At 50.7% G+C, this 13,567-nt stretch overlaps 1 protein-coding gene across 1 annotated transcript; it reads left to right on the top strand.

The window, feature by feature from the left end:
• The first annotated feature begins 10,155 nt into the window (after positions 1–10,155).
• LOC124668354 (inactive protein RESTRICTED TEV MOVEMENT 2-like) lies at positions 10,156–11,211 on the top strand. The gene is made up of 2 exons (XM_047205514.1): positions 10,156–10,361; positions 10,474–11,211. The coding sequence occupies exons 1-2, from the start codon at positions 10,259–10,261 to the stop codon at positions 10,983–10,985; spliced, it is 615 nt and encodes a 204-aa protein (XP_047061470.1). The 5' UTR covers positions 10,156–10,258; the 3' UTR covers positions 10,986–11,211.
• The last annotated feature ends 2,356 nt before the right edge of the window (positions 11,212–13,567 follow it).

The raw sequence follows: 13,567 nt of genomic DNA, 5'->3' as shown, positions 1-13,567 counted from the left end.
ACGAAGGAATATGTGGCCACCACGCAAGTAGTCGAGCTATCGCAGCCAAGGTTTTTCGGGCAGGATTCTACTGGTTAACAGCAATTGAGGATGCTAAGGACATAGTACGAACTTGCGACGCGTGTCAAAGGTTTGCCGCAAAACCTCACTCTCCGGCAGCAGAGCTAGCACCAATACCTTTGTCGTGGCCCTTTGCACAATGGGGACTCGACATGGTGGGCAAGTTACATAAATCATGGCCGGGAGGAAAGGAGTACATGCTAGTAGGCGTCGACAAATTTACAAAGTGGATAGAAGCGAAGCCGATAAATTCACCGGACGGAGCATCTGCAGTAAAATTCATACAAGGCCTCGTCTTCGATTTGGAGTGCCCCACAGCATAGTCACAGACAACGGCAGCAATTTCACATCCAATGAATTCAAGGACTATTGCAAAGAGGTGGGTATCAAGCTGAACTTTGCGTCAGTTGCACATCCTCAAACCAATGGACAAGTCGAGAAAGCCAATGGCATAATCTGCAATGGCATCAAGAAACGTCTGTTGGGACCTTTAGAAAAAGCTCGACATACCTGGCCTGAAGAATTACCAAGTGTGCTATGGAGCATCCGAACAACACCAAATACGGCGACACAAGAAACCCCGTTTTTTCTGTCCATGGCGCGGAGGCGGTACTTCCAATAGAAATAGAGCACGACTCCCCTAGAGTCACGGCATATGATGAAGAAGCTTCAAAGATAGCATTGGAAGATGATGTGGACGCACTCGACGAAGCTAGAGACGAAGTACTATCTCGCGTAACCAAATATCAACGGGACTTGAAGAATTACCACGGTCGACGTCCGCGGCCAAGATCTTTTCGGGTGGGGGACCTAGTTCTTCGACTCACGCAAAAAGTCATGAAAAACTCGAGTCACCATGGCTTGGTCCTTACATCGTCACGGAAGTAATCGGAGGAGGAGCATACGGGATAAAGGACAAGAAGACGAGGGTGGAGGAGCCAAACCCCGGAACGTGGCGCAACTCGGGCGGTTCTACGCCTAGAGTCGAAATATAGTCCTTGTAAAACTTCAATGTCTTGAAACGCCCACGAGTTTTCGGACGCACTCTTTTCCTTTTTCGGGGCACCGAGTGGGGCCGGGAAAGGTTTTTAATGAGGCGGGCTCGTGGTGCTGCAATATAATAAAGATAGTGGAGATACACTTCTTATTCTTCGACACGCTCGGGGGCTCAAACGCCCAAGTCTCAAAATACATACAACATAGATTCACTGAAATATTTCGCCTTGGTACATTAATACCTCGCCAAATATAACAAAATCGGAAGACAGCAATAATAAACATAGAATACACACCAAAACAACGTAAGTGCCTTGGTTTAAAAACCTCGCCATGCAAATATAGAACTTCGACATCAACGATATTCAAAAATGGGCAATCTACCCAAAGGACAAACAAAGATGTCTTATTCCAGCAGGAAAAATAGATTTCAAGAAAGGAAAAATAGCGCAATCTTCAGGCTCGGGGGCTCCAACAACATAGAGGACCTCAGCAAACATACAATGAGTTCCTTCGAAAATATGAGATACAAGATTTCTAAACATAATACAAGTCAATGAAACCCCAAGATAGTATCTACCGACAAACCCCTGGTTGTTTTATGTGCAGCATACGAACCCTTGGTAAAGAACTCGGAATCCATCCGAAGAAGTTCATCAATCATCGACTCAGCCACAGGAGCTACCATAGCATCGATTGAGTCAATATCATTTTTCCGACGCGTCTTCTTGGCCGGGCAACCAGCAACAATCTTCGTCGGGTCCAACTTTGGATAACAAATGTTTATCATAATCATGGCAAATCTAGCTCCAGCGATGAGTTGAGCCCGCAAGAAGTTATGGATGCGAGGAGCATCTCTGAATACCTCCAATAATTCGGGAAGAGTTTTTGGAACCTCGTTTCTCGGAAACAGATTCCTATAGACAAGAGTCAACGTTGACGTACAAAAGCTGAGAAAATCGCGCACCTGGCAAGCACGATCTTGGAACCTAACAATTTGTTGGGTTCGTTCAGGAGTGGCCCGGAACAAACACCCGTGGTTAAGGGAGAGATTAACAAGAAGATTTGTCCTCTCATTCACTCTCCGATCTTCGGCGGCAGAATCAAGAGCCGAACCTGGTAAAAGCGACGGGGCAAGAAATTGGAAGAAAGGCACGAGCGAGGATAAAGAAGAGGCATCAAAAGAAGGCAAGAACGCACCTAGCATATCCGAGCTAGCCTCTAGCATCGGTTCAAGCATACTATTCTCTCGGGTTGTGGCTCCCTTTGCTTCCAGATGCAGCAGCATCCCTAGCAGCCACAGCTTCTTCAGCTTGCCGAAGAGCAAGTCTTTCTCCTTCAGAGGCTTTTCGAGATTGTTCCATCATGGCCAAAGTTTGTTTCTTCATAGACTGAAGTTGTTGTCGAAGTTCTTGTAAATCTTCCGACAAATGTCCACTTGATGAACTCTTGAGGAGACCAGGGTCGACTAATATTTTCTTCGAGAAGGAAGATGCAGGTGAAGCAGCGGCAGAGCAAGGAGGAGTCGAGTAGTTATCAAATATTAACTGGAAAAGAAAGGCCCAGTATCAATGAAAAGCACGAAGGGAAATTTCATTACTTGCTAGAATATTTACATGGGTATTACAAAAGAAAGTTCTCCAGGAGGACTAAGTGAGTAACTGTCGCCAAGGCTAAAATGGCGACAAGAGCAAAAGAAATAGAAAAAGAAACAAGGAGGCATGCAACTAGACCTCCGGCCTCGAGGAGCTGGGAGTCGAAGTTGGCTTAATCCCGAGATACGCCAAGATTTTCTTTGTATTGGGCTTGGCCGCCTTCATCGATGATTTCCACCTCGACTGCTCTATCTGATCGGTGTCGCCAACCTTCATCCAGTCGAGAGTCTGCCGGCTGTCGGCAACCAGAGCAACAGTATTTTCAACAGCCACCTTCATATTTTCATGGCGCATCTTCAGCCCAAGATCTTCTGATGTATTGAAAAGCTTGGCAAGGTCAAGGAAAGTCGAAGGTTCCTCTTTCTTCGGGAAGAAGTAGGGGAACAACGCCGACAAAGCCCCATCGGCATTGGCCACGCCTTCACGAATTTCGCGTCCATGGAACTCTAGAAGAGAAAGTGCGTCAAGGAGAGGGTCATTGACGAGGCTTCTCCGGATCAAAATCTTGGTTGGTTTGGGCTGCCACGTAAGACAGAACATTAGTCGAAAACCAAGAAACAAGAAGTACAAACAAAACGAAGGGACAAGTGATATTACTCAGCGTGCGTCGACTTTGCGAATTCAAACGCTTGATGATCCCTTGTTCTCGTGCAACTTGTGCAGATTTTTGCTCGAGCAAGGCAGATTCAGCATCTTTGAGCCTTTGCTGCAATTCTTCGACACTAGCAGCCTTTGCTTTGGCATCATCAGCTTCAGCTCTGGCTTCGCTAGCGGCAAGCTCAGCTTTCTTGCGAGCCGTTTCACTTTTCTCAAGATTCGAGAAAGTGTCTCGGCACGTTCGTTAGCTTCTGCAAGTTTTTCTGTTGAGATGTGAAAAAGAAAGAGAAGAAAGATGAAAATAGCGACAGGCAGCAGGAGTAAAAAACCAAGGGAAACAGCAAGTATAAAAGACGTTACCTTCGGCCCTGCTGGCATACTCGCGGTACCCAATAAATTGGGACCCGATGCGGATAAGATCCTTGATCATAGGCTGTCAAAGAGGAAGAAAAAGAAGGGGAAAAACTTCGGCATTACAAAAAGTAAGGATCCACAAAAGCAAAATAGAGGAAATATAGATCTCGATAAACTTACATCATCCAAGAGCTGCGACGAAAAGCTGCTCAATTGAGGAGGAGGCTCAACGATCATTTCAACCCTTGCCCTTTTTGGCGAAGGGACAAGGGGGCTCGATGGAGGAGTAGTAGTGACGACATTTTGTTGGGGAGGCGATGTTTCATCTCCTTCAACTAGTGTGTCTGAAACAAGCACAGTACGTGACGTGCTGGTCCGAGGAGCTACGTCAGTAACTGGTATTTCTTCGTCCTCATCACTAGTAAACAAAAATCGACAGTATAAAAAGCAAGACAAGATAAATCTTTCGAGTACATAAAAAAGGGGAGGAGAGATAAAAGTCGACTTACGAGCTGATGAGGGATTCAACATAAGGATCGTAAGATGCCTTCGGACGAGAAGGACCAACTTCTTCAGCCTTAGAAATGCCAGAATCCTCTGCATCAGTCCTTTTCCTTTTGTTCTTGGGAGAAACAGCAGGAGGAAGGGATTCAGTTGATTCACTGGCCTCAGAATCAACCTCTTTCTCATGGGAAGCCGCAGATTTGTGAGAACCAGCGACTTCACTTTCAGGAAGGGAAGAGCCTTGAGCATCTTCGGCAACTATACCCATTTCTTCGACTTCTCCATCCTCAGGAAGAGGAGGAAGGGAAGCCATAGTAGGGTGATCCTATAAAAAATAGTGACAAAGGAAAAATAGCGAGATATTAATACAATGAGATGCAGGGAAAATTCAGAACAAGATAAAAATTCGAGAAGACAAAATACCTCGGGGAGAGGATTAGTGGAGCTGTAGGGTTCCACGCGACAAGAGGAAGGGATAGGATCCTTCTTACTCAGCGAGGTAATTCTTCGAACAAGCTTCTCCAAGTCCTTCACAGAAAGATCATTGGAAAGCCTATTGGCGTCATTGGCACCAGAATACGTCCAAAGGGGATTTTTGCGAGCTCGAAGAGGCTGCACTCTAATCCTAAGAAAATAGGCTGTGATTTGGACACCGGACAACTCTTTTCCTCGAGTATTTTGGAGCTGATGAACACGAGTCATAAGAGCTTACGTCGCCTTTCTCTCTTCTTCGGAAGCTTCGGCGTCCCGGGAGTGGCGGCGTTGAATCTTCGCGTTTCCGTCGAAGGGAACTATGTTGTGTTCCACGGAGTTGGCGCTTTCTTCGTGTATATAGAGCCACCTCTTGCGCCATCCTTGGACAGAGTCGGGAAATTTGACGTCGAAATAATCGACATCGGTTCGGACACAGATAACTACGCCACCTATGTTGTAGGTGGCGTTGTGAGCGCCGTTACGGCGAAGGCAGAAAATGCGTTTCCAGAGAGCCCAATTGGGAGCAACTCCAAGAAAGCATTCGCAAAGTGTGATAAAAATAGAAATGTGAAGAATAGAATTGGGGGTCAGCTGGTGCAGTTGAATCCCATAGACAAAGAGGAGACCGCGGAGGAAATCATGGATTGGGGTAGAGAGGCCGCGGATAAGATGATCAACAAAACTAACCCGATACTCCATTGGAGGCTTGGGATAGCTTTCTTCGCTAGGAAAGCGGATGGCGTCTTCCTTCTTCATAAGGCCAAGCCTTTTCATCAAGTTGGCGTCTTGATTGGAGATTTTAGATCTCTCCCACTCAAGATCTTCAGCGGCCATCGTGGACTGCGGAGTGCTTGTGGCGAGTCGGGCGCGCGCGCGGTGGCATCAACGGCAATGGGCGAGCAATGTATGCGCGTGCGGGAAATCGAGAGAGAGTTGGGCGCGGGGAAATTTTTGCGAAGAGGAACGGGCGGCGGCGCGAGCGAGGGGATGAACGGAGGTTGAAGACAGGTTTATATAAGAATTGGGTGAAGCGAGTGTGCCGTTGGATGAGGAAATCGTGTGGTGAGAATAGATCTTCTAGACACAAGGGCAAAAAAGTATTTTTACGGGGATAGGCGTTACAGTACGTGCGCCAGAAAAAGCGGAGGACGTGTGTCCCCCACTTGCACGACGTGTCAACATGGTGGGAACGATGGACCCACAAAACAGAAAAATCTCGGAAATTGATGGAGTTGAAGAAAATTTGCCAAGGGAAAATGTGTCGACAAGGAAAATAAAAGGAGAATGGCGATAGGATGACTTATTTGCATACTTCGGGAGCCTTTGGTCAGAAACAAGTTTTTGCCCAAATGCTCGGGGGCTACTTCGAATAAAGTAAAGTTTCGACTATGGAAAATATAGAAAATGTTGAGCCTACAGTCAAGCACAAGTTCTTGCCTGTAGCCTCGGGGGCTACTCCCATCGGGAGCGCTGTTCGCGCACCCGAGTAATAAAAAAAAAAAAAAAAAAAAAGAGAAAAAAGAAAGAAAGAAGAAGAAGGAGAGGAAAGAATATCGGGAAATAATGGCAATATAGCGACAAGATGGACTAAAATGTTGAGCCTACAACCAAGCACAAGTTCTTGGCTGTAGCCTCGGGGGCTACTCCCATCGGGAACGCTGTTCGCGTGCCCGATGAAATTACCAAAGGAAAAATAGAACAGCAAGAGAGTATATTTCGAGTTATAAATTAACTCTACATATACTCCCATCGGGAGAGCAATATAAGTCATATTTGACTCGATAAAATGTGCCATTCCAACAGCCGGAAAAGCACTCGACAATATATTCTCAAACGCCAAAGTTGCGATCAATTTCGAATGCCGCAAATGTGCGAAGGTAAGACCCCAGAATTATTCTGCTGGGCGTGGCATCGCCGAAGACTGCGCTTCTGCTACTTTTATCCGTATCAACGGATACGAAGAAAAATCCTAACGGACGCGTTAGGTACTCGATAAATTCGACCGGGACTCGACGGAATGGTAAGACCTTAAGCGGCACTGTCGAAGTTTACACCGATATCCGAGATCATGTCCGGGGACGTGATTTTGAAGTAGGTTGTTGCGGATTGCCACTAGAGCGGTTAACTAGTACCGATCCGTCGGATGAACTAGCCCCAACTACCAATATCCCTGTACAATATAGACTTTTATGAGAAAAAATATGAAAGTTAGAGCTTTCGAATAAAAATAAGCGATAGAGATTTTCCACGACTCTACGACTCAAGCAAAATCTCGGGGGCTACTGACATAGGCATCCCAAATGGGCCTGCCGAATATAGTACCCGGGGTTTATTGAAGGCCCACTACTCGAAGAATAAGAAGACTCGAGAGCCCAAGATGTATTTAAGGAAAAGATAGAGTTGTAATAGGAAGTGTTATTTGTAATCCGGCGGGATAAGTTAGAAACCATCCCGGACTACTGTAATCCTTGTATAGCACGAATCCCTCGGCCCCACCTATATAAAGGGGGTCGAGGGACGAGAAGATCATCGAATCATTGTCTGCAAACCCTAGTTTTCATATTCGTCGAGTACTTTTCGGCTGAAACCTTCGAGATCTACTTGCCCTCTACTTCTAACTAAACCCTAGCCTATAATCCGTAGGCATTGACAAGTTAATCCCTTGTCACCAGCCGCGCGCCCCAAAGGCCTTTTTTGTCCGGCGCGGCCCAATACGGTGTCCGGCGTCCCGAGCCCGTCCCCGCCTCATAGGGGACGCACCGGGCACGCCGGACACAAGGAAAAGCGAGGCGAAGCGACACGGGACCGACGCGTCAGCGGCTCGGACGCTCAACCGCCGCCTACTTAGCGACGGTGCAGTTGCCGGGAAGCGGAACCGTCGCATTGGCAACCGCGTCAACGACGCGGCAACCGCCGGAATGGAGCGGGGACTCCTCGGAAGAGCAACCGCCGCTCTCTTTGACTTCTGCGCCGCCGTTCATCCGTGCTCAATAAGACCCGTACGTCGGCGCTTTTGGATCTTCACCGGCCGCATCCGAGACATCCAGCGACGATGAGCTACATCTCCGAGCTCCCGTCCGACACCTCCAGCGAGGGAAAGCCTGCTGGATGGCGCCATTGGTGGGACAAAGCCCGAACGCCCAGCAGCGGCGACGATTCCCTGTTGCCACTTGACAGCGCGGAGGAATGGTTGGGCGTGGAGGAGGACGCGCAGGAAGAAGGGTCAGAGGAGGCGGCGGCGGCGGCGGTGGCCCGTGCGAAGGCGGAGGCGGACGCGAAGGCCAAGGCCGCCAAGGCCAAGGCGCAGCCGGCGAGCACCGGCAACGACGAGGAGGACTCCGACGCGTTGACCGACACCGCCTCTTCGGAAGAGGTGACGAGCAGGAAGCGTCAGGCGGGGCCATCATCGAAGAAGAAGTAGTTTAAAATAATTTTTATGTAATTTAATTATGTTTATTTCAAAATTTTGTATGTAATTTGTTTATGTTGAACCGATTTGAATATTAGTAAAGAGTTTTATTCTATCTATTTAAATTATTTTTAATGTTTGGGGCGGCGTTTGGGGGACGCGACTAGGGAGCGACGTCCCATAAACGCGGCACGAACGAAACACGTCCCTCAAACGTTCGATCCGACGTGCTTTGGGGACGATTTGGGGGACGCGACTGGAGATGCTCTTAGGCCTCTATTTCTACTAGTCTGAGCTGAGGTGCTTAGAGCATCTCCAGCCGCGTCCCCCAAAGCGTCCCCCAAAGGGATTTGGGGCGCGCCGGACCAAAAATGCGTTCCAGCCGCGTCCCCCAAAGCCCATTTTTGTCCGGCGCGCCCCTATGCGGTGTCCGGCGCCCCGAGCCCGTTTCCGTCCCACAGGGGACGCACCGGGGACGCCGGACACACCGAAAAGCGAGGTGGGGAGTGGCGGGGCTGACCCGTCAGCGGCACAATTAATTTTAACCTAACCGTCGCCTACCTCGCGACGGAAGTTATTGGCGCGCAGCGACGGTGCAGTTCCCGCAGCGACGGTGCAGTTCCCACAGAGGGCGCAGCGACGCGTCCCGTCGCGCCTAGCTCTGCGTGCCGGCGTTAATGAGCGCCACCGCTCATCCGCCTCCCTCCGGCCTATAAAAGGGGCGCCTCTCATCGTCCCTCTCACACACAAACCCTAGCGCCTCTCTCCCAAACCCTAGCCGCCACCATCTCTCAACAAGACTCGACGCTATGTCTGGTAGAGGCGGAGGCCGACCTCGCGGCCGTGGTCGTGGTCGTGGTCGTGGTCGTGGCCGCAGCATAGCTGAACGCTCGCCGTCGCCTCCCACGCCGTTGTCTTCATCGTCGGAGATGGACGTGGAGCCGGACGTGCTGTTCGAGTTCGTCCTCGTCCTCAAGGGCGACCCGCGCGGCATCCAGAGGCTGCCGGACTCCTTCGCCGAGTACGTCGGCGCCGTACGCCCGCGCAAGATGCATCCGCGGGAGCATTCGTGCGGCTACTGCCGGTGGATCGTCAACGCGATCTACGACGCGCGGCAAGATGTACCTCAACATCGGCTGGGAGAAGTTCGCGCGCCACCACAGCCTCGAAGCCGGCTTCATCCTCGTGTTCTCCTACTTCGGCAACAGGGACATGAGCGTCAAGGTCTTCGACGAGAGGCGCTGCCGCCGAGACTACCTCGGCGACAGGGACTCCCACGACGACAGCACCGACGAGGAGGACGACTGAGTGTTGTTTCTTCGCAGCGAATACGTGCACAGAGGTTTCTACATGTTCGCCTCATCGGTAGAACCAACAAGGCCACCATCCTCCCGCTGGATTTTCCAGTTTAGGTGATTGGGTGTGCCCTCGAGTGTTCTTTTTTAGCAGCGAACACAGGAAACCTCCGATGCACGGCCTAGTTAGGTTTAGTTTATTTGCAATATTTTATATTTGTGTCCACCGCGGTTCCAACTATGTATTAGTTTATGGAAACCACGTACCCAATTATGTATTAGTTTGTGGAAATTGAAATAAAAATGCCAAAAAAATATTTTAAATGTTTGGGGGCGGCGTTTGGGGGACGCGGCTGGGGAGCGACGTCCCCCAAAGGTGGCACGAACAAAACACGTCCCCCAAACGTTCAATCCGGCGCGGTTTGAGGGACGCTTTGGGGGATGCGGCTCGAGATGCTCTTATTATGCTCGCTTGCTGCTGTTGTACCATGCTTGAGTCTGGCTGGATGTAGCGTGAGGCTTGGCCGTTGCCCACTAGAGCAATGCAAGTTTCAGTGAAATATCAGGCCATCGTCACATGAGTGTTGCCAAGCCCGTAGGAGATGCCAGATGCTGTGACTAGGAGGAAGGCGGTGGTCCTGCACGCGAGACAAGGTATCGCCATTCTCCTGTCTGTGTTCCCCTAACTTCATTCCCTACGCCAAAAGAGATTCTTCCTCTTCCTGTCTCAGGGCACGACAACTCCAACGACCCAAGTGTATATAAATGAACATAGACTCATAGCCTTCTTCTCATTCCCAATCAGGCTAACTTCCATCTCAGCAAGCCAAGGCGCCAACCAAGCCACTACTACTGCCATAGTGTCCTGTCCATCTGAATCAAGCAGCACGCCCTCAAATCAACCGAGAGATACCATGGATGCCACCACCGGCCGCGCGTACGAGGACTTCGTGCCTCCGCACAACATGGTCACCGAGCCGGCGACCCACATCCTCACCGTCGACCTCTCCGCTGCAGGCACGCAATGCATTTCTCACGTCTTCTTTGTCGCGCGCGCTATCAGCGCGCTTGAGATTTTTTTTTCGTGCGTGCCGATTATTTATGGTAGACATGCACTGTCTCGATGCAGGGTACAGGAAGGAGCACATCAGGGTGCAGCTGGTCCGGAGCCACGGGCTGGTGGTCGTGCGCGGCGAGCGCGCCGTCGCGGGCAACCGCTGGAGCCGCTTCCGGCTGGAGTTCAGGGTGCCTGACGGCTGCGATGTCAGGGGCATCCACGCCAAGTTCGAGGGAGGCGTTGTGCGGGTCACCATGCCCGGGATCAAGACCGGGCCTGCAGCCGCGGTCGGCGGCAAGCTGCCGGAGCCCGCTGCCGGCGTTCGAGACGCTCAAGGAGGAGACAAGAAGGAAGACGAGAACGTGCAGAGACAGCCGGAGGAGGAGCGTGTGGTGAAAGATGGTGGCCACCTTGACCATGGCGCCGGCGTTGTCGGAGGAATGGAAGCGCTCGCTGCACCAGCGTCGTCAGGCCGCGGCTACAGCTACCTCCCGGAACGTAGGATGCTCCTGACCACCGTGGTCGGCGCGGTGCTCGTCCTGTTTAGCCTTGGCATCTATGTCAGGTATAGCTTCGGGGCATGAGCTGAGACACTGCAGCGTATCTGCATGGTGTTTGGCTTCTCGACGTCAGAGCAGGCCAGCGGAGATAAACCACTAGATGGACAAGCGCCGCTTCGCTTCGCCGCGCGGCCTGCCTGTCGTTATCACAAGGTGTGGCACTTGTGGTGCACCTCACGGGTGCTCTAATCTGGGTTGTAGCCACATATGTGGTCTAGGAGAGTTTCAGCTATTTATGAGAATAAATAAGAACCTGGAGCTATATCAGATGCAATTTGGCGATTTAACAAAAATAACCCTTTTGTCAAACTATAGAAATAACCCTTTTGTCAAGCTATAGCACAGACTGACCCTTCGGCGAAACTATTTCACTCATCTAACCCTTTTGTGTGGCGCCCCTCTCATGGGCGCCACACATGTCCATGTGGCTCCCCTTCTGCCGGCGCCACAAACCCATCCGACGTGGCCCGTCGACGCTGAGCTGGTGAGCCGATCCGACGTGGCAGGACGTGTGGCGCGCTCCGGCGCCACACATCCATTTGTAATTGCCCAAAACATACTGTAAGACAAATCGTCTGGGACTTAGCCGTTTTGGCGAGGCTCAATGTGTGGCGCCGATGCCACGGGCGCCACACTAGCATGTGTGGCGCAGATGGCGCGGGCGCCACACAAAGAGGCTCGCCAAAACGGCTGAGGACTAATCGTCCGGAGCCCCTGGATGTTTTCGACCCAGAAGTTGATATATGTTGGCATGTGTGGCGCCGATGCCACGGGCGCCACACTAGCATGTGTGGCGCCGATGGCGTGGGCGCCACACAAAGAGGCTCGCCAAAACGGCTAAGGACTAATCGTCCGGAGCCCCTGGATGTTTTCGACCCAAAAGTTGATATATGTTGGCATGTGTGGCGCCGATGCCACGGGCGCCACACAGTGCAGTGTGGCGCCAGTGCGGAGGGCGCCACACATTGACTTGTGTAAAAACCATGAAAAATCCTACCACCATATTCTAACAGTTTTGAGTACAACATTGCACATATGTACGACACACCATAATGGTTCAAACGACAAATAAGGTTCGACGACATCAAGGTTCCAATTACAATAAGGTTCAACGACATGAAGGTTCGAGAAGATCAAGGTTCACACAACATCATGGTTCGACAACATAAAAGGTTCGACAACAAGCCGGACATCACTGCGTGGCAAAGGCTCCCTCCCCCTTGCCTTCTTTTTCTTAGATTCTTCAGACAATTCTTCCTTCTCCCTTATGTCACGAGCCAACTGAACGACCGAATCGAAGAAGTGGTGGCGCTCCTCCGTCTTTGCATCTTCCGTTTGAGCTCTTTACTCCTTGATGCGTTCAGCCTCCCTAGCCACCTCTTCTAGGTGCATCCTATTGGCCCTCTCCCTCGCTATTTGCTCAAGTTGGCAGCTCCTCAGGAATTTTGCCCGTGCCTCGCGGTCTCGTTCGGCTTTCAGCTTGTCATTCCTCCTCTTGTTGCGCAATAGGTATTCCTCATACCCCCTTTGCATACGATCATCTTCCTCCTTCTTCTTAGCTATCTCCTCCCGCCTCTTCCTCTCAAGTTCTTCCTTCTCCCTCTTCCGCACCGTCCTTACCGCCTCCTCCCAAACGGACTCCTCCTTCTCATTGCCCTCCCATGCCCCCTTCCCCTTGGTGGGTTGAGTTGCCATACCTGAAAACCAAATTGAAAAACCAAAGTTAGTCATGGAATAGGAAAATAGAAAGTACAATGCAATTATTAACTTGGAGACACATACGGATAAGGCCCCGCTAGGTATCCTAGCATACTAGTACCCCGACGGCCACCATGCCGACTTCTACTAAGCCCAACGTGAATCCTTGGTTGCCTTGGACCTTGTCGCCATTGCGTTTGATGCCTTGCGGCTTGTTGCCTTGGAGCTTGTTGCGTAGGAGCTTGTTGCCGTGGGGCTTGTGTGCTTGGAGCTTGTTGACTTGGAGCTTGTTGTCGTGGGGCTTGTGTGCTTGGAGGTTGACGCGGAGACGGTTGGCTTGGAGCTTGTTGGCTTGGGTTTGTTGGCTTGGGGTTTGTTGGCTTCGAGGTTGATTTGAAGCTTGTTGGCTACTTGATGCTTGACTTGTGCTAGCATCATTGCCCTTTGATTTTTTTGCCAGATGTGCACTTCCTTTTATTGTGGCCCTTACTATTGCACGATCCACAATTAGTTGGCTCGCGAGCTTCTTGGAATAACATGTTTCCCGAATGACCCCATCTATCCATATCTCCGTGATACCTCTTTGTCTTTCTTCTTCCACGTTTCACAACCTTCCATTCCGGATCTGGCCAAACTTGCACACCATGATACTCCGGCCATTGTGATTGATCCAAGTAAGGAGAAAACCTTGGAGCCCATGTCCTCTTTGTGGCTTCAATTGAGAACTCGGACTCCCGAACGGTGAGCGGGTTATTGTAGTCGACACGTCTAGTGCGTGCCGCTGTTAGCAAGTGGGAGCAAGCCAAATGAAGCAAAGAGGGCCTCCTACATGTGCATTCACATGTCTTTAGGGACACACGGAAAGCTCGGCCTCCGTGTTGGACACCACCTTGTGTGGTGCCTCCCGG

The sequence above is a fragment of the Lolium rigidum genome, chromosome 6 (genome assembly GCF_022539505.1).
Source record: "Lolium rigidum isolate FL_2022 chromosome 6, APGP_CSIRO_Lrig_0.1, whole genome shotgun sequence".
Taxonomy (NCBI): Eukaryota; Viridiplantae; Streptophyta; class Magnoliopsida; order Poales; family Poaceae; genus Lolium; species Lolium rigidum.
This window is presented reverse-complemented; position numbering and strand designations above follow the sequence as displayed.